Consider the following 19,352-nt stretch of genomic DNA (forward strand, 5'->3'; position numbering starts at 1 on the left):
TCCACTTTTTCTTTATGTAATCCACTTTCTTCTGTAATTTGTTCATTTCCTAAAAGGTTCTAATAGACACCACTGACTGGCTTCCAGGGCTGTAAACAACAAAAATAATAGTGACAGCAAACATTTATTGAAAGCTATAGATTTTTTTATACATTTGTAATGTGAAGAATCAAAAACTTTAAAACTTTTTAAAAAATTACATTATTGGATTTGGTCAAAATGCATCCATTACAAGAAGGTCCCTATACTTGTGTACAAAATGACAAGTCCTGAGCTCTGCTGTGAAGCTCTATTGCAAGGGTTGAGAAGAAAACAGAAGAACACTCCTCCTCAGAGGAACCTAATGCATTCGAAGAGCATCTAGAAAGACACACTGTGTGGGGAAAAGAAAAACTATTTGCTTATTATAGATGGCTACATTTTAGCTTAGTTTGTGGCATTTGACTTGGATTTCCCACTCCCCCCCGCAATTTTCAGTAAATATAGTTTAAGAATTGAAATTTGAAAAGTAGAAGCACAATTGGAATTTTAAGCCATGTCTACCTATTTGCCAATCTGCATTTCCCCACAAAGGCATTTCTGTGATACTCCATCATATTAATCTGCAGAATATGTATAGAAAATCTTTGTGAAGTAATTTAATCCTTTGAGATTATCATCACAAATGGTTTACTTGCTTATACGTCCAGGTGCACATGTTAAAATAAGTGAATCCTCTGGGTTTTTCAAGTGGATAAACAAAATACAGAAATAGATTTAAGTGACATCATTCTGGTAAACTACTAAGGTATTTTAACTTTTAATATAACTGTATTGACTTAAACAGTAGAACAGTGTGCTCTTTCCTTACAGATCAATCATTTTTTATAGATGACTTTTCCTTTAGCTATAACATAATCAATTAATTCGTGATGGCCTCCAAACTGGTAAATCAAATGCTCCCATCTAGAAAGAAATCAAACATAAACGGATACAAGTCAAAATTATCACTCTGTCAATAAATGCTAATTTCAAAATACATTCTCTAAAAATTTTTTTACACTTAGTAGTTAATATTTGGGCTTTTTAAAAAATGGTAGAGTACTATGATAATTAGTCTATGATAAATCCAATATTGTTTAATGATATTAAGTATTTGATCTTAAAATATTTGATTCACATTAGAACAATGACTCCAGATCAGTGCTTCTCAAACTTTAGCATGTATCTTTTTCACCTAGAAGACTTTTTAAGACAGAGATGCTAGGCCCACTCCTGGAGTTTCTGGTTTGGTAGACTGTCCAAGAGGCCTGAGAAGTTGCATTTCCAACAAATTCTCAGAGGATGCCCCTGCTGCTGGGACTGCACTTTGAGAACCACTGTTCTGGGCTAGCAGTTAGCAAACTGTGGTCTGTGGGCCAAATCAGGCCTGCTGCTTGCTTTTTATTGTTCTTGAGCTAAGATAGTCTTGTTTGGGGTTTTCTAAATTAGGACTTAAAATGAAAAACAAAGACAATAATATTCTGTGACATAAAAATTATATAAAATTCAAATTTCAATGTCCATAAATAAAGTGTTATTGGAACAGTAAAAAAAAAAAAAAATTTGCTTCAGTTAAATGATGCATGAGTGGTAACACCAGCATCACTCTCGATAGAGACAATGGCTTATGACCCTTGAGAGTAGAATTATGATGGAGACACTCTCTTCTGTTGAACATGAGGTCCAAGGCCTGGCAGAGGCTTGCTAGGGTCCAGACACCATAGGATTCACAACTTTAAGATTTAGAACAATAAAACTCAACTTGTTACTCTGGAGGCCCAGGAGGCAGCAGGCTGTGAGTGAGTAATACAAAACAAGAGGCAGGAAAACTGAAGCAAGGCTTTTGGGATCCAGCAGGAATGAGAAGTCAGAGAGGTAAAGAATCAGAACCAGGATAACAAGCCAGAGCTGGGACCTGTGTGGCCCAACACAAGCAGAAAAGGTCAGAACCCAAGAAGAAAAACAAACACAGGCCAGAGGGCACAAGTCCAAAGTCCAGGTAAACAGAGCAGAAACCTGGAGATCTACGAAAGATATAAGATGGATGAAGAGACCAGAAAAGTTGGTCTACCCTGCAGTTTAGGACCTGGAGGGAGACTTTTTGCTTAGAAAGGGGTGACACTAAGAAGACTGGGTAGCTGCTGAGCTTATACAGAGCCTGACACTAATAATCAGTGGAAAAGGGATTTAAACCAAGTCTCCATATTACAGTGGGCATACAATAAAATGGCTCAGCTGGGAGAACACGCACCTGGATGAATTGATGATAATGAGATCTCCCCGTTTGCCTACTTCCAAAGATCCATGAGTGTGAGATTTTCCCAGCGCATAAGCGGCATTGATGGTGGCAGCGGCCAAGGCCTCGGGCATGGACATTCTCATGTTCACACAGGCCAGATGCATGATCATCGGCTAAGACGGGAAAAGAAAAGCATTGGAGGAAAGCAACAAAACGGCAGCTGCCACCTAGGACATTTCTCAACACAGCACAACAAATAATGATAGTTAAATGTATAAGTGGAGCTGGCTAAATCAGTATGAGAAAAGTGACATTTACATTTACACGTAAAGATCCTTATGCTTTGGGAAAGATTCGTTTATTATAGAGATTACTTACCCACCCACCCCCTATATGTATTTAATATTTTTTATTACTTTTCAAGGCCACTTACTGTGTACGATGAAGCTCATCTCCACATTTACTTACTAAAACTTACTAAACTTCCTTGAGCTTATGCAATTCTGAGAGGGGAAATAGGTTACTGTAAAACCACAAGGCCCAGAGGCTGCATCAAAGCATAGTATCAATAGAACCTTCTCCCTTCTCTCTCAGCCTGGAGGCATTCAAGTGGCACAGAAATACCCAATTACACTGCTGTCCACACTCTTTTCTTGTTTCACAGGAAAATCTTTTCAGATCTTTGAAACATTTTAACAGTTAGTGAAATATTTTTAAATTATTTATATGCTTTGTAGAAGTTTCATAGACTATGAAAGGCATATTAAAAATAATTACCATTGCAAAACAATACGCATTAGGGTTGAAATCGCTGCCCAGAGCGACTATTACCCCTTCATCTAACATTTTCCTGGCTCGAGGTTGCTTCAGTCTAAGGAGAGGGAAAAAAATGATGTCAGTCTCTAGAAGTGGAACTTTTGAAGAACAGATGTTCAGAGTTGAAGCAGACTTAAAGATATCCAACCCCTTCGTGTTCTGGAAGAAGAAACAGAAACTCAAGCTTAAGCGATTAGTGGTGGCGTCCAGCAGAAGCCCAGGACTCCTGATTTTTATCAGCCTGCTTTTGAAATCACTTGGCTGTGGCTAGCTTTTTAAATTTGGGATTATCATGACAATCTTTATATATATTCAGAGATTGTTGCAAAGGAAGAAAACTTAAAATTGTTTTCAAATGTAATAAACTTTTTTTGACTCCCAAATATAAACAATGAGGTTTAAATAATGCTTTTTAAATTAACATTTTACAATTTTTTGTTCATATCTCTCCCTCTCCTTTTTTTTGGGAGGGAGAGGGGGTCTCAAACATTATTATAGGTCCTTTAAATTTTTGAAGGCCCAAGAAACTAATATGTAACATATTTGTGCTTCTTCCTGGATTGGGTATCTCCCTGACCTCCTTACAAGCTTTTAGTTTGTTTGTTTGTTTTTGTTTTTGCGGTACGTGGGCCTCTCACTGTTGTGGCCTCTCCCGTCGCGGAGCACAGGCTCCGGACGCACAGGCTCAGTGGCCATGGCTCACAGGCCCAGCTTCTCCGTGGCATGTGGCATCTTCGCGGACTGGGGCACGAACCGTGTCCCCTGTATCGGCAGGCGGACTCTCAACCACTGCGCCACCAGGGAAGCCCTTGCGAGCTTTTTAAAGTAACTGCTCTAAGAGGAAGTTCAGAGGCCTGCCTATCACCAGGTTTTACTGGAACAAACAGTTAATTTTCCTGGCAGGTTGGGCTTTCTCAGACAAGTATTCTAAGGGGGCCTGGGCTCATTCTAGGGAGGCATCCTGGAGCTGTTAGAAACTATGCCAGTGTTTGTTCAAGTCTTATAATGTTGGGGAAGGTGGGTGAATAAAATCATTTGTGCTAAGAACCTGTAGGTTTATAGGCAAGATTGAGGCTTAGTGGAGAGAGGGGCTCAGAGGAGCCTGAATGAAGTTTGGTCAAGGAGAGACCTCCGCTGGAAAGCCTTCCCAGTCACCTTGTTGGCCCTCATTTCCTCTGGCTGCCCCAGCACCCCACACCCCTCCGTTTTAGAAACAATAGCTATTGTTTCATGACAATGATAGTGGACTGGTACTCAGCCATTATGAACCTGTACTGCCCAGGAGCTGTCTTTAAATAAAGCTGCTGAGGGTAACCCTGACCCCTCCTTTGAGACCCTACTCTAGCCTTAAGTTCAATTTGATTGATCGGTTGGTTGTAAAGTATTAAGACTCTTACACCTGCCCCTCTGCTGGCAAGTCCAGCAGGGGCTAAGGATCACTGAAAGGATTATTTCTTTTTCTTATAATTTGTCCCAGCACCCAGTCCTGTCTCTGGCTAATTAATATTTTTGATTGAATGAATGAATGATACTGTTATATTCTAGGAGTGTACTAAATATGGCAAAGAATGGAATAACTTTATTATTAATAATAATTATATTAATTATTAATAATAATTCTGTGCTCAGAGTAGGTTCTCTTTATGTTTTATACAAAGTCCACCGAAGTTTGGCATTCGAGGCTCCCCACAAACTGAGCCCACACTTCTTTAAGGCCCTCTTTCTCATCCCTGCCCTACCCAATACTGCACTCGAACCACTGGGGTTTTCTATTTGTACATTTCTGAGTCTGCCGTTCTCCTTGCCTAGAATATCCACCCCTCCCTGAAATGCATTCATATTCCCAGGCCCAGCTCACCTCTCACCCACCCATGCTCACTTTCCCTGGTCACTCAGCCAGAAGTGATTATCCTTTTCATTACCTCTATAGGTATTACTGTCTATTCATTTATCATGTTTCATATGCTTAGACTGCAAATTCCGTGAAGGACCATGTGTGTCTTATTCACCATTGTGTCTCTAGTACCAGTACAGTGCCTGGTATTAACAGCTGATTGATTATGTTTTGTTAAAGGAATTCTTTAACTTTTTATTATTGTGTTTTCATTGCACCTCAGTTTTATTTTCTCCCCAAAATACAGGGACTTCTTGGCAGCTTCAATGAAAAGCATATGGTATCTAACACATGGAGATCAGTAACACTTGCCTGGTCGTTAATTCAGCCAGAGTCATTCTAAAACCATCCCATTAGTGAAAACTCTGTGCCAGGTACTAAAGCCTCAGAGTCATCCTTGAGTCATTTCTCACAGTCCACATCCCACCCATCAGAAAATCTTGTTGGCTCCCCCTTAAAACTATATCCAGAATCCAACTCATTTTTATATCCCTCTGCTACCACCTTGGATCCAAGTCACCATCATTGCTTGCTAGGATATTTGTTAAGACCATCCTAACTGGCTTTCCTGCTTCTACCCTCAAGCCCCTTAAAATATATTCTCTTCCTAGCAGCCAGAGGGATGTTTTAGAAAAATAAGTTAGATCGTGTCGCCGTGCTTTGAACCACTCTCAGTGGCTTCCCGTGGGCTTGCTGTCTGCACCATGAACTCAGCCCTTCAAGAACTGCCCCTCTTTCTGGCCTCGTCTCCTATCTCTCCCTGCCTGGCTTGTGCCTCTCTGGCCTCACTCTTGCTGTTCCTCAAATACTCTCAGTGCATTTCTACCACTGCACTCACCATCCATCCACTCAGAACACTCTTCTAGTTATCCCGGCTCCTTCCCCCAGATATGGCTTGCTCCCTCACTTCCTGGAGGTCTCTGCCCAAATGTCCCCTCCTCCAAAAGCCTTCCCTGACCACCCTAAAAACACAGCACCCTCCCCTCAAACACTCTCTATCCTCTCGTCTCACCTGGATTGTTTTCACAGCACCAAGCATCACCTGACATTTTCTATGTTCGTTGGTCGGTTTGCACATTGTCTGTCTCTCCCCATTAGAATGTAAGCTCCTTGAGGACAAGACTCTGTTTTACTTGTGGCTGGATCCACAGTGCCTAGAACAGTGCCTGACAAGTAGTGGGCCCCCAACACGCGTGTTGAATACAGAAATTAATCAAGGATTGGGGTACAGAGGTGACACTTGCCCTTGTAGCATTCCCAGTCTACGACAGGCAGTTTCCAGGACCACTTAAAATAGTGTTTCTCTGCTAGGACAATGCATGAGAGAGGTGGGTGAAGCAGAGGTACAGAGTGAGGAAAGGGTAGATGTTAAAATTTCCCTGCCGGTAACTCTGACGGCCTCCCCTCCCTTTCCCGAACTACTTAAGGAGGAAAAATATATGTATGTACAAGGCAGTAAAATTATAAAGGGGGCTCCAGATAAACTAAGGCGAATGTGTCCTGAATAAATTTAAATATTATACACAAAGATGCATAAAATAATGATTAAAAGAAGCCCTGGAGTGGCATAAGGCAATGGTTATTCTGGAAATGAGAGTCAAGAGAGTTCAGGGCGCAGCGGGGAAACCTGCAGGTTCCTCCTGATGGAGAGATCAGAGAAATACAGAAACAGAGAAGCCAGAGAAGAGCGTGGCTTTCTCTTTGGTTGCCCCTGTCACCCAAACAGGATGTTAAACCCATCTTGTGGTGATGGCACGTGGCAGCGGCCACTGGCATAGGGACAAAGTGCAGACTTTTAATGCTGAACTGCCCTCCAGCACCGCAGGTCTCAGATTTTTGCTCTGTCTTAAGAGATTCAAGGTGAGTTAAAGGAATCCTTTTCTTTTGTAAAAACTTATTCCTTGGGTGGTGGAAAGTTAACCAGATTAAGTCTTGATTGATGACTCTGATGACTACTGAGATTTGCAAGAAAAGCAGCTGATCATACTGAGAATAGTTATTAATGGATATTTCCTGACGGTAACCTACATTATGTCTACTCTTTAAGAGAATAGTAATAAGAGAAATGTATAATATTTTATATATATAGGTGTATAAAATCATAATAAATTTGAAAAAAGCACTGCAATATTCCTTTCTTCTCCCTTATAAAAGTTACTTGAACCTGTTTTTCCAATCCCTCAGGCAGAGTTTCTCAATCGCAGCACAATTAATGTCTTGGACTGGATGATTCTTTGCTGTAGAAGGTTTTTCTGTGCACTGTAGGATATTTAGCAACATCTCTGGCCTCTACCCACTAGATGCCAGTGACACTCCCTAGTTGTGACAACCAAAAATGTCTCCAGGTACTGTCAAATATCCCCTGAGGAGCAAAATCACTCCAACTTTGAGAACCACTGTCCTAAGGCCATAACTGCGGAATCACGCCCCTCCCCACAAAAAACCATGTATCACAACCGCAGAGAAAGCACCCAGTCCTAAGAGGAAATCAACTGCCTCTTGAACGCTGGACCTTCTGACCACAACTTCGGTGGCTGTCATGGAAGTGGTTCAATGAGTCAGGAGACCTCAGGTCTCATATTTGAACTGGAGCAATGGCCGTGATAAAAGATGGACTACACGGACTCAATCCATTGAGGGCACACAGCCAAATCCCTGGGGAGATGCCACAAAATATACTTAGACATCTCCTCTTTCCTCCCACTCCCAGGATTTATGAGGATTATGGTCCCCACTCGTATCCTCTTAGAAAGCAGCTCATTCAGATTCAGAATACTGTGAAATATCCCTAATATCTTATGCATAAGTATAAAGCCTTTAAAGTATAAAGCCTATATCACTATTTTCTAATTATAAAAGTAATACATATTGATTTTTAATTGGAGAATTCCAAAAATGAGGAAGAAAGAAAATGAAAGCGCCACTCTCGCCAGTAATCCCACCACTCAAACACAATTCGGGTCTAAGCTCCCTCCTCAGGGTAATTCATTACAAATATCATACCAGTATTAGCATCTTCCATGAGCTAAGTTTTCCTGATCTGCATTTTTTTTTTTTTTTTTTTTTTTTTGCGGTACGCGGGCCTCTCGCTGCTGTGGCCTCTCCCGTTGCGGAGCACAGGCTCCGGACGCGCAGGCTCAGCGGCCATGGCTCACGGGCCCAGCCACTCCACGGCATGTGGGATCTTCCCGGACCGGGGCACGAACCCGTGTCCCCAGCATCGGCAGGCGGACTCGCAACCGCTGCGCCACCAGGGAAGCCCCTGATGTGCATTTTTAAGGGATTTGTAAGGGTGATGAATATTTGGGCATCTTGGAAGTTTGTGTCTCCACAGCTTATACTTGCAGCTCTCATGCTGGGGGGAGGAACAACCTCACCTCAGCATGTAGGCCGTGGTGGGCAGGAGGACAGCAGAGCACCTGGCTGCTGCCATGGCAGCAATGCCTTCATCACTCACTTCTTCCAGGTGACTGATTGCCTGGGCTCCCAGTTCCACCCCGAGCTAAACAGAATGGGCAGAGAGACAGAGAGAAGTTTCACCAACAGCAACAACAAATCAATAACGTGCCAGCAAATGGTTTTCCTGCAAAAATAAACAGCACTCTATTATTAAGATTTCTTGCCAACTACCTCTCACGAGCACAAGCTCGGTGATCTGAAGTCGACAGTGTGGTGAAGTGGATCCAGAGATATTTAGGAGGAGAATTGGGAGGACTTGCTGGTTGGCTGAAATGCAGTAGGTGAGGGGAAGGGAGGAGTCAAAATGATATCCAGGGTCTCGACTTAGGCAACAGATGGATAATGACGTCATTCATTGGGGCAGGAAACACGGGACAAGATTTGGACGTGATATTAAGAGATCATATTGAACGCGTGGTGGTCGAGACACATGTAGACTATCTACATCTGTATTTATGCCCCAAGGGCAGTTGTTTATGTAGCTCCAGGGCTTAGAGGAAAGAGCTAGACCCCCAACTGCAGGGATCTGGTGCGTCTTACTGCTGAATTCTCAGTGCCTAGAACAATGCCCGGCACACAGTAGATACTCAACTATTTGTAGAAAGCATGAATAAATTAATCTGGAAAAGACACATAGATGTGAAAATCCTCCTGTGGCTATTAATGGTATGCTCCACTAAAAGCCCTCTGGATGCTGCCACAGAAAGACCCTAGAAGCTACCTGTGAAATTAACAGACTGAGCTAGGGTGGCTTTGCGTGCCAATCAAAATAGGTTGTGAATTTAGTGAATGAGATCACAGAGGTACTTCTTTTTTCTACTAGTATCACCAGGAGGAAATAATAAAAGTAAATGATCAGCAAAAAAGTCTGGGATTCCAAGGCTCAACCGCACCAACCTGCACATATCTCAAACAAGTTTCCCCATTCTCTATCTTTTCAGATGGTTACTCCTTCCTTTGAACAAACTCATTAAGTTTTCCACAGCACGAGGGTCGACAAAGGAAAAGCAAAAGGTCACCCATACCTCAGCAGCCTTCATTGGGTGGAGTTCATCCCCATGGAAGTTAATCTGTAACCCTATATCTTTCCCACTTTGAAGAATCCTTCTGGTGGAATCGAGATCAAAGACGCCCTTCTCACAGAACACATCTATATTGTCAACGTGTATTTCCCCATTTCTGCCAAGTTCCTTCAGCTTTGGGAGGTGGTTATTGATGATGTCATCAGCGGCTTCAGTAGCAGTTTTTCCTCTGAGGGAAGAAGAAAGTGAGATTACCGTGGGCAAGTGTTTTTTTTTTTTTTTGAAATTGGAGAAAGGGTTTTTTTGGCACTTGGAGAATCTGAGAAATTGTAGGTAAATGACCCCAAGCCTCAGAAAGGTAAAGAGAAGATCAAAGCTATAACTCAGGACTCTTAGCAATCGGATGAGCCTACATAGCAGAGGTATTGATAAGACTTCTGTATACACTGACCCTATAGGCAGAGACTCAGATGGTTCATCCATTCTGGCACATCTGGGTTGCCTTTGGGAATGCCTGGCTGAAAAACTGCATCTTCTTGTCAAGGACACGTAGAGGACATCCTGGATGCTTCTCTGACAACCCAACCGTGAGCCCCTTATCTGGGCCAAGCTGTTTCCCTGACTTTTTCTTCCTCCACACTGTTTCTAGGAGCATCTGCCTAAGGCTTTCTGCCTCATCAGACATAGGGGAAGAAGATAGTAGGAGGCCCTGAAATTCCTTCTAAGATTCTGGGGTAGTTATATATGAGAAAGGTCTGGGCTTTTGAAGTCAGACACAGAGCTGCGCCACTTGCTAGCCGTATAACTTTGGACACATGATGTAGACGTCATTTGGCATCCTCTGGGCCTCAGGCTTTACCTTCGGGGATCAGGATCAGACCTCAGAGGCTCATTGGCAGATGGAGAAATTTTCTGTAAAACTTTAGCCTTGTGTTTGGCACACAGAAGGCTCTCAGCAAAAACCATCTGGGTGGGTAGATAGAGGTGGGCTCTGAGGAGACACGTACTTACATATGCTGTTTCTAATTCTCGAGACAACCATATAGGATAAGCGTGTTATTTAGCTGGTTTAAAGATAAGCTATTCATGTTCAGAAAAGTTAAGTGATCAAAACTTAACTCAAAATCACCCAGCTGGAAGTAGCTAAGCTAGACTCAAACCCAGGTCTGGTGTCCCTCCAAAGCCTGAGACTTTTCTGCCATGTCACATTGTCTTTCCTACTAAAAAAAAAACAGACTATAATAGACAGGATATCCCAAAAGTCTTAGTGCAGTTTCAAGCCATAATAATTTCAGAAGTATAAATGCTAAAAACATACAACAAACATCATTGGAAATATTAAGTATTTATATTTCTTTTCTACTTAGTTCTGTAAATTTTTCATAATAATTTCAATGTTAATTTTTTTAGTTCCTTTGATTAAAGATGGTAAATGAAATAGTAACATTAAAATTTTCTTTGTCAAAGTTCACAGAACTAAATAAATGTACACATTTTTTAATGATTAACCTTAAAAGATTTAATTAACTTATTAATATGGCTTAATTAAATGGGCTATTTATGTGATTAAACCATTTTTGTAAGCCTGCAGCATTTATTATCTAAGTTAGTTATCACAACTTAAAACTAAGACTCTGGAGATGCCTGAGAATTTTCAAGTCCTGGATTTCTTTCGGATCGTTTGGTTCTGGGGCTGCAGGCTTTCTGATCTAGTAATTCCGGGATGGATGAGATGCAGATGTAGAAGGGGGAGAATTCTCTACAGCAAATCCATACAGGAGGAACTTTCTAGGTAAAGAGGAAAGCTGAAAAAAACATTTACAGCATTAAAACAAAAATGTTTGCTGCTAAACAAGCAAACAGATGAACAAAAATAAAAACCTCCCTACGTCATCTTGACGTCAAGATTTGATCTACCTCCCACGGGGTGTTACTCAATTCCTGAAGTGCCTTTGGGCTCACTGTCATGGGAAACTATTTAAATTAATATCTGTCATTTTAAAGGACCTATCAGGGGAATTTCTTTTTGTTAACCAAGAGTTTTGAACATCTCCTCTTCCTTCACTATTAAGGGACTTGCAAACGAATGGGTCTGGTGGGGCCCGCCTTCCTAAACCCATGTGTGTGAGATGTCTGAAGGTTGGAATCAGAACACCTTTCCAAAGGCTCTACTGGTCCCTCTGCAAGAGCTAATGTGCTGGTGCACCTTCACTCCCTGGAGAACACAGCCCCACTTAGGCACCACATGAGCCCTTCTGCGTTCTCAGTACCCTGAGTTAAACCCCGGTCCCTTCGGCTGAGGTTACTTTGGCACCGAGTGAGCCCCGCAGTAAGTGGCTGAGATGCTGATGTCCAGCTCCCGCCGGGCGCGCTCAATCACGCGTAGCATCTTGAGCTCCGTCTCCAGGCTGAGGCCGTATCCGCTCTTGCACTCCACCAGCGTTGTCCCCGCCCTCATCATGCACCCAAGCCGCTGCTGGAAGGAACTGAACAGCTCCTCCTCCGAGGCCTGGCGCGTGCGCTCCACCGTGAAGTTGATCCCTCCTCCAGCCTGGTGGATATCCATGTATGTGGCTCCTGCCAACTGAACACACGGTTCACCCTTAGGTCTGCAAAATGCAGGGAGGTTGCAGGCAGCTCTACAGAACCTACGTACAGGGGTGATATTCGACATGACTGACAATCGATACGGCACAGGCACCAACCGATCAGGAAGGATGGTGGGGCACCATCCTTCTGGAAGTCCCTACTCTGCCAGGGTGGTGGGGAGTTGCAGGGGTCAGAGGTGTTTCAGGAAGGGACTGGGATGGCAGAAATGGGAGAGGTGGGGAGGACTTGGGGCCTCAGGCTAGCGACAGTTTACCAACAGGTACAAAAGTATTTCGGTATTTTAACAAGCCAGTCAGTCTCGGTGTGTACCAGCTAGTCTCGGTACCTATGAGAAAGCAAAGCTTAGGCGATTAGGGACCTCACTGTGGTTATTCAAGTCCCCACTAAGAGACCCAGAGCATTTCCACCCCTCAGTATCTGGCCACCTAGAGTTTCGGGCCTGACCTCTGTCACTCAAGCAAATAAAGAGGCTCTTTCTGGGATCCCGCTGGACCCCTGTTACTCTGGGCAGCAGGGAGTGTGGTGCAAACAAAGTGTGCCCGCCTGCGGGGCTCCCTTAGTCACACCCTTCCCTTCTGTTCTTAATTCTGTCACGTTCAAGTTATTGCAAACTTGAGCTTTTAAGGAAAGTTTCAATGGTTTTATAATAAATGATCTTTGTTCATTTCGTGTTAAAAAAAAAAACAACAACACCTGATGGGTTTGGCCCTTTTTGCATCACTTTCTGCATCATCGAATGAGAGAATTGGATCGTAAATCTCTAAGGTTGATTTTTGGCTCTGAAATTCAGTGATTTAAGAAAGTCTTAAAAACAGTTCTAGATTGTTGAAAAAGGCAGACAATTTTTGAAGACATTTTTTCTTTTTCTGAAATAATCCAATTTAGCTGTTAGGCTGCCCTGGTTTTTAAAAAACAGTGTGAAGAAAAGACACGGTGGGAACAACCTGAAAAGGCTACGTACTGTAGGATTCCAAGTCTACGACATTCTGGAAAAGGCAAAACTATGGAGACAGTAGAAAGATCAGTGGTTGCCAGGGACTGGGGCGAGACAGGGATGAATAGGCAGAGCAGAGAAGATTTTTTGGGCAGTAAAATTACTCTGTATGATACTACAATGGTGGGGGCATGTCATTACACATTTGCCCAAACCTAAAGGATGCACAACACCAAGAGTCAACAGTCATGAAAGCTATCAACTCTGGGTGATGATGATGTGTCAATGTAGGTTCATCCACGGTAACAAATGTACCACTCTGGTCAGGGATGTTGAAAATGGAAAAGGCTGTGCTTTGGGCAGGGGGCAGGGAGCAGTGGTATATGGGAAATCTCTGTACCTTTCATTCAATTGTTCTGTGAACCTAAAACTACTCTAAAAAATAAAGTCTACTAAAAACAAGGAAATAAACAATGTGAAAATGGCTCAAACCAGGGATTTGAGGGTTGACTGCAGCCAATTAATGACTGACAAAGACTACAATTTATGTTTCTTAATAAGTTTCATTTTTCTGGAAAAAAAGTGGGAACAATATAAGACATTTTATTTTTGTGATTAATAATATGTTTTTCCAAGTTTGACCCCAATGAATGGTGATTTTCAAACTGTTTCCTGGAGTCCCTTCAAAGGCTACCAAGGGATGGAATGAGGAAAAGAAAAGAGAGGAGAAATTAGTGAGCAAAGCAGGTCAGCTCTATTTTAAAAGGAGGATTCGGCAGCTAAAACAGCTTGAAAACTATTATACTTGAAATGACTGACAGCCCTGGGCACAGTATAAAGATTTGGTACCAAGTTATAAATTGGTTAATTTTGTTGTCATTGATTTCCATAGTCCAAGCCAGTAAAAATATCCGTTAAAAAGACATGTAAACATTTGTTGTAAAGCCTAACAGCCTACAAACTCTAGAAAACCACGTCTATATTTGTGCTTTATTTTGATTTGCTATTGTTTATTGCAGTTACCTTCATCGCAAACTCATGAACTCTTTCACCAGCCCATACTGGATGTGTGTGTGCATCCACTAAACCTGTAATCAATAAATCAAATCACGTTTAAAGTTAAGAAACAGAAAGCACTTAGACAGCAGGCAGACTCTACTATACAGTTCTTAGGAAAGCACGATGGTGGTCAGCCATCTTGGAGGAGGGTGGAGAAGGGAGAATTTGTCTGAGTGGTTCCAAGAAGACTCCCTGCATGGTTGGTCTAGAAGGCTCTAATGGAGGAGGGTGACTCAACATGATGAAAATATCCCCTAAAGAAATACAGCTCCTTTTGCCCAATAAATCCATGCTCACCAAGCAACCTTTTAAAACAGGATGTCAAGTCTATTAGCTGAGCAAAACCAAGGAAGAATCTGGGTGTGAAAAAGAATAATACTATCCCTACCCTCAACTTTGAGCAGGAAAAGTATAAAATCAGAAAGATGAATCTTTCTTTAAGAAAGAAAAATATTTTAATTAAAGAGAAACTATAAAATGGTCACTTGAAACTTTTGTTTATCCCAGTACAATTTGGTAAAGTCCATCCTTCCAGAACATTCAAAGTGCCTTATAGATTAAATAGCTCATTAGTGGTTCTGATCGGAGTAAAATCAAAAGTCCCTACCATATATTCTCTACCATATTCTGCTCTTTCTCCTGAGGTTTCACCCTGACTTTCTCTCCTGACCCCCAAGGGCCAGATAGTAGAAGCTCTGTCAGATGCGCACAGCACACAAGTATAAATCCTAGCCTCTGTGTTTGCGCAGAACTCAAAATTTGTGAAATTTGTTTCAGAGGATTACATAAAGCCATAAAACATAGAAAATGTAGGAGATAATGGTTAATAAACTGATTCTGTTATCAATCACTGAAGATACAAATGAACTTCAATGAAATCTCTAGGGTTTCTTGGTTTATGTTTTTTCACCTGGAGATGGGTCCTTTGTTTCATACTCTATACAAATTTAGAGTATATTCTGGAATTACAGAGAGCAATTTGCTGTCTTTGCCTCCCCTATGCCATGGATTAATGAAATTCTTCCAACAGCTTTTGAACCCAAGCCCAGCACAGCTGGTTCTCTTCAACATATGAGTGGGAAGAAGTGGAGTGAATGAATGGGTGTGACTCCCAGCTTGCCCTTCACCTGTTTAGACATCTTGGGTAAGATATTTTACCCCTAAACATCAGTGTTCTAATCTGCAATGTGTAGATAATGATACTTACCTTCCAGGGCAGTTTGGTTTCATTCAACATGAAAGTGCGTTTGTAAAGCAGCTAGACATTTACTAGTAGAAATTCAATAAATGGTAGCTATTATATTTTCATATCATTGTGAAACCTTGTTTAAAACAAGCTACTACTCTTCCTCTTTACACTACTAAAACTGCTTTCAGGGCTTTACTGAAAAAGAGGTTAATACCTGGCAAGATGCATTTCCCGGAACAGTCAATTCTTTCTTGAAATGTTTCTTCTGAAAACTGTTTTTGGATAGCATCAGCAGGACCGATGGCTTTTATGAACCCATCTCTGAAAAAAAAATCAAGAAATTATGACTAACTTTGGGGAAAATATTGTGAAAATTTTGACCAATGATCACATTATTGATGCCTTTTGGTGTCAGTCAATATTTATTGTATTTCCTTCTTGAGTGTGTGTCTTTGGAAACTGACTCTAGCCACATGCAAGGCAAAAAGTCAAATCAGGTGTAGCAGAGATTGCTAATTGTTCCCCAAGATCAATGTTCCCTTTTCCCACAGTGCTAGATTCCTAAATTTTAGCTGGAGGCATGACCACCCAGAATAAAGACCACCTTTCCGCGTCTCCCATCAGCCAGGTGTGGGCACGTGACTAAGTTCTAGCCAATAGGATCGTTTTCTCTGCCTACTTCCTACTGGCTGGAATGTAGACACCATAATGAGAGATGGCACAGCAATCCTGGATGTTGGAGTGCCTGTGAGCAAGAGGGCAGTGCTCAGCTGAGCAAGACAGTAGGGGTCGGGTCTGGATCCTCTGTGGAGTACGGCCATCAACTAGCTCTAGGTTCCTACATCCATGCAATTCTGTTAACTCATTTTAACAAGTTTTTGACAGTAACACTGGGAATGTTTTTATTTCTTTGTTAATTAAAAACAAACACACACAGAGTCCCTAAAAGCTGGGCTCTTACACAACCCTAAGCAGATTCAGATAAGGGATGAGACTTGTGTAATCGCAGTGCCATGGGCTCTCCAATCCAGATGGGCACCCAACCCCCATTACCACTCCAAGTCCACCCTTCCAAACTTTGGCTGTTCTTTTATTCTCAGAAGTGTAAATGAAAATAACTGAAAATGTCCTCTCTATCTGGTGGCTGAATCTTAATTATCTATCACCCCAAACCATCGCCATCTGAACGTTTTCTGTGGTTCTCAAGCTTTGGGGTGCAGACGAAGTGGGTGGGAGACGTGCTTTGTAAAAATTCAGATCTCAGAACTCCACCCATAGAGATCCTGATTCAAAAGACCTGGGGATAGGTGGGGACTGGGTGGAGGGGATTGGATGAAGGTAGTCAAAATGTACAAACTTCCAATTATAAGATAAATAAGTACTAGGGATGTAATGTACAGCATGATAAATATAATGAACACTGCTGTATGTTACTTATGAAAGTTGTTCAAAGAATAAGTCCTAGGAGTTCTGGTCACAAGGAAAAAATTTTTTTCTACTTCTTTGAATTTGTATCTATATGAGAGGATGGATGTTCACTATACTTACTGGTAATCATTTCAAGATGTATGTAAGTCAAATCGTGCTGTTCACCTTAAATTTATACAGTGCTGTATGCCAATTATATCTCAAGAAAACTAGAAAAAAGAAAAAAGATCTGGGGATGGGGGGGCGGCATCAGAAGTCTGTCTTTAAAAAAAAAAAATCTCAGGCCGTCTGAGTCAGGTGGTCCCCCGTCCGCACTTCAAGAAGCATTGGAGAGAACCCCTACGCCTTCAGATTGCTGCAATTATATTTTATCAGCAGAAGCGGGATCTTGACGCTCCCCAGTGGGATGTGCAGCTTGAGAGAGGTTTCTTCAACTGAATGACAACCGGAGGCGGCCAAATACATTAGCAACAGGCGCCTAAAAGGCAGGCGTGCCAATGACTCCCTGGGTGCGAAAAGGCTGTTACCGCGTTCCCCTCCACAGCGCACAAGTTACAGAAAGAGCACCAAGCTGGGGCTTGGCTGACCAGTGCCCCACAGCACACGACCCGGGTCGCCCGCAGCTCCAGAGCGCGCGGCCACTTACGTGCCCACCACCAGGCTGGCGCCCTCCAGCACCGCCAGGCTGCGCAGCGCGTCCCGCGCCAGGAAGCGCTCGCCGCGGGCGCACACCAGCACCACTTGCCGCGCGTTCTCCAGCAGGAGGCGGTGGCCGTCCGCCATGTCGCTGCGCACCGCAGGTCTAGCTGAGGCTGTGCGGCTCCTGCCGCTGGCGGCCGGCGGTAGAGGGGACAAGTCCGCAGGCGGCGCCGCCCCGGGGCCAGCAAGGAGGGGCGGGGCGGGGGCGGGCGCTCGTAGCAGCTGCCAGTCCAGACCGCCGGGGATGCGCGCCTCCCCCCACTACGAACCGGCAAGAAGAGTACCAGCAACGAGAATGATGATTAGTAATAAACGTTATAATGGAATCTTCTCTTTCCTGTTCGCTTTGTTCATGCTCTGGGTAAATGTGGTAGAGAGTCCTGTCCCTACTTTACAGGTAAAGAAACTGCGGCTCTGCGGAGGGGAGAGAGAAAGGCGGGCTGCGACGATCACGTGACCTGGCGGAAAGGAGTCACCGAGGGCGAGGGGGCCCGGAGTGGGCAGAATGGGGGAGGAGGGGGACCTGGGTAGGGGCAGGGGCCGGAACCTGAGACAGAGTCCCGGGAGGGGACAGAGTGGGGAGAAACCTCTGACCAGAAACTCGCGGCAGCCTGGGACTCGGGGGGCCGCCCGCAGAGGGAACCCGGGGATGGGGAGGAGAGGGAGGCGGGGGGGTGGGTCGCTCCAGGGTCCGCGCGACCGCGAGTACCGCGCACTTTGCGGTTGGCCCGCTCCGCTCCCGGATCCACTACCACACGGTCCCCGAGATGAAGGAGGAGCAGGGCAGGGGAGGATAGAGCCGAGACTAAAAAATCGATTGGCGCCTTCGCTCATCTTCCCCTATCCTTCCGCCTTCCTGAAGGATAGGTTGGAACGGCTCCTGAATGCAAACTCGTCGAGGTAAGATTGGTTTCAGCTCAGTGTCGCCCACCGCAACTGTATCCGGTGGGGCCTGCCCTCACCGAGATTGGAGACCGAATTAAGTTTGTTTAAAGAAGATGGTCTGTAATTCTTAGCCACATCTCTTCCTGCCTGTCAGTTGCTGTGAATACACTGGCAGGCACTGGGTTTTGAGTTTCTCAAATATTTTATTTTGTTTATACACTTTTATTAGAAGCTCTGTGTTAGGCCTTTCAGGACATTCAAAGATAGGAAGGCCCTTTCCCTGCCCAGCAAAAACTTTACAATCAAAAGGAAGACACTTTATGGACGCAAATAGCATACGACAAAAGAAAGCTGCGGCCAGCAAAACCACAAAACCTAAAAGTCCATTTTTTGTCACTATAAAGCCATTTAAAAACGAAGAACAGAAAGCAAAAACGCCTTTAAATGAACACAATAAATACGAATATACTTAAGCTTCATATTACGGCCATGAAAGAGACAGATCAGACAGGTAGGAAAGAGAGAAAAAGAAGAGGGGGGGAGAATTAAATAGATAATGTGAATAAAAGAGACCCTAAAGGGGAAAAAAATTCATAGATTACTCACAGCTCAGACACACAATCAGAAACAGATGTGTGTCTTTCACAGTTTTAAAAAGAAAGGTATAATATATACAGAGAAATAATACTATAAGAGAAGTATAAAATCCAAACGGAACTTCTTGAACAACCATAGAAACAGTGGAAAATAGAAACACATAAAGTCACTAATTCATAGAGAAATATTAACATTTTGTTTATAAAATTTCTGCTAAAGACTTGAATCTGCTACATTTTGCAATTATAGGCATATTTGCAGATGTTGCAATTAGAGGTATAAACTAAGCACGGGGTGAAATTATAGGCACATAGAAGGCTGTGGGGTTCAGTAAACTTGTCGTAATCCCACTTCTGTAACTTATGAGCTATTTGACCTTGGGCAATTTACTTAATTTCTCTAAGCCTCATTTTCCTCATCCATATCATGGGAGTAATTGATTCTACTTTATGGACTTGTTTGAGCTTTAAATAAGATGAAATGTAAATCACTCGGCCCAG

General features: G+C 43.0%; 2 protein-coding genes across 2 annotated transcripts in view; one reads left to right on the forward strand and one right to left on the reverse strand.

Moving 5' to 3' along the window:
• AMDHD1 (amidohydrolase domain containing 1) lies at positions 1-17,801 on the reverse strand. Its single transcript, XM_079936875.1, has 9 exons — positions 17,318-17,801; positions 15,458-15,564; positions 14,019-14,083; positions 11,758-12,035; positions 9,455-9,680; positions 8,348-8,472; positions 3,038-3,131; positions 2,273-2,433; positions 1-945 (listed from the first exon to the last, which is right to left on the reverse strand). Exons 1-9 carry the CDS (start codon positions 17,452-17,454, stop codon positions 858-860), a joined length of 1,281 nt encoding a protein of 426 aa, XP_079793001.1. The 5' UTR covers positions 17,455-17,801; the 3' UTR covers positions 1-857.
• Positions 17,756-19,352, forward strand: part of CCDC38 (coiled-coil domain containing 38) — a 41,412-nt gene continuing 39,815 nt past the window's right edge. Inside the window, 1 exon segment of the mRNA XM_079936549.1 lies at positions 17,756-17,767. The gene's annotated coding sequence lies outside the window, so the exon portion shown is untranslated.

Source organism: Stenella coeruleoalba (genome assembly GCF_951394435.1).
Source record: "Stenella coeruleoalba genome assembly, chromosome: 11".
Taxonomy (NCBI): domain Eukaryota; kingdom Metazoa; phylum Chordata; class Mammalia; order Artiodactyla; family Delphinidae; genus Stenella; species Stenella coeruleoalba.

Coding starts and splice junctions, on each gene's coding strand:
- AMDHD1 (XM_079936875.1), bottom strand. CDS start 17,454: ATGGCGGACGGCCACCGCCTCCTGCTGGAGAACGCGCGGCAAGTGGTG. Junction 3,132..8,347: donor ACCACGGCCTACATGCTGAG/GTGAGGTTGTTC, acceptor CCCTCTCCTTAG/ACTGAAGCAACCTCGAGCCA. Junction 2,434..3,037: donor ATGCGTATTGTTTTGCAATG/GTAATTATTTTT, acceptor TTCCCGTCTTAG/CCGATGATCATGCATCTGGC.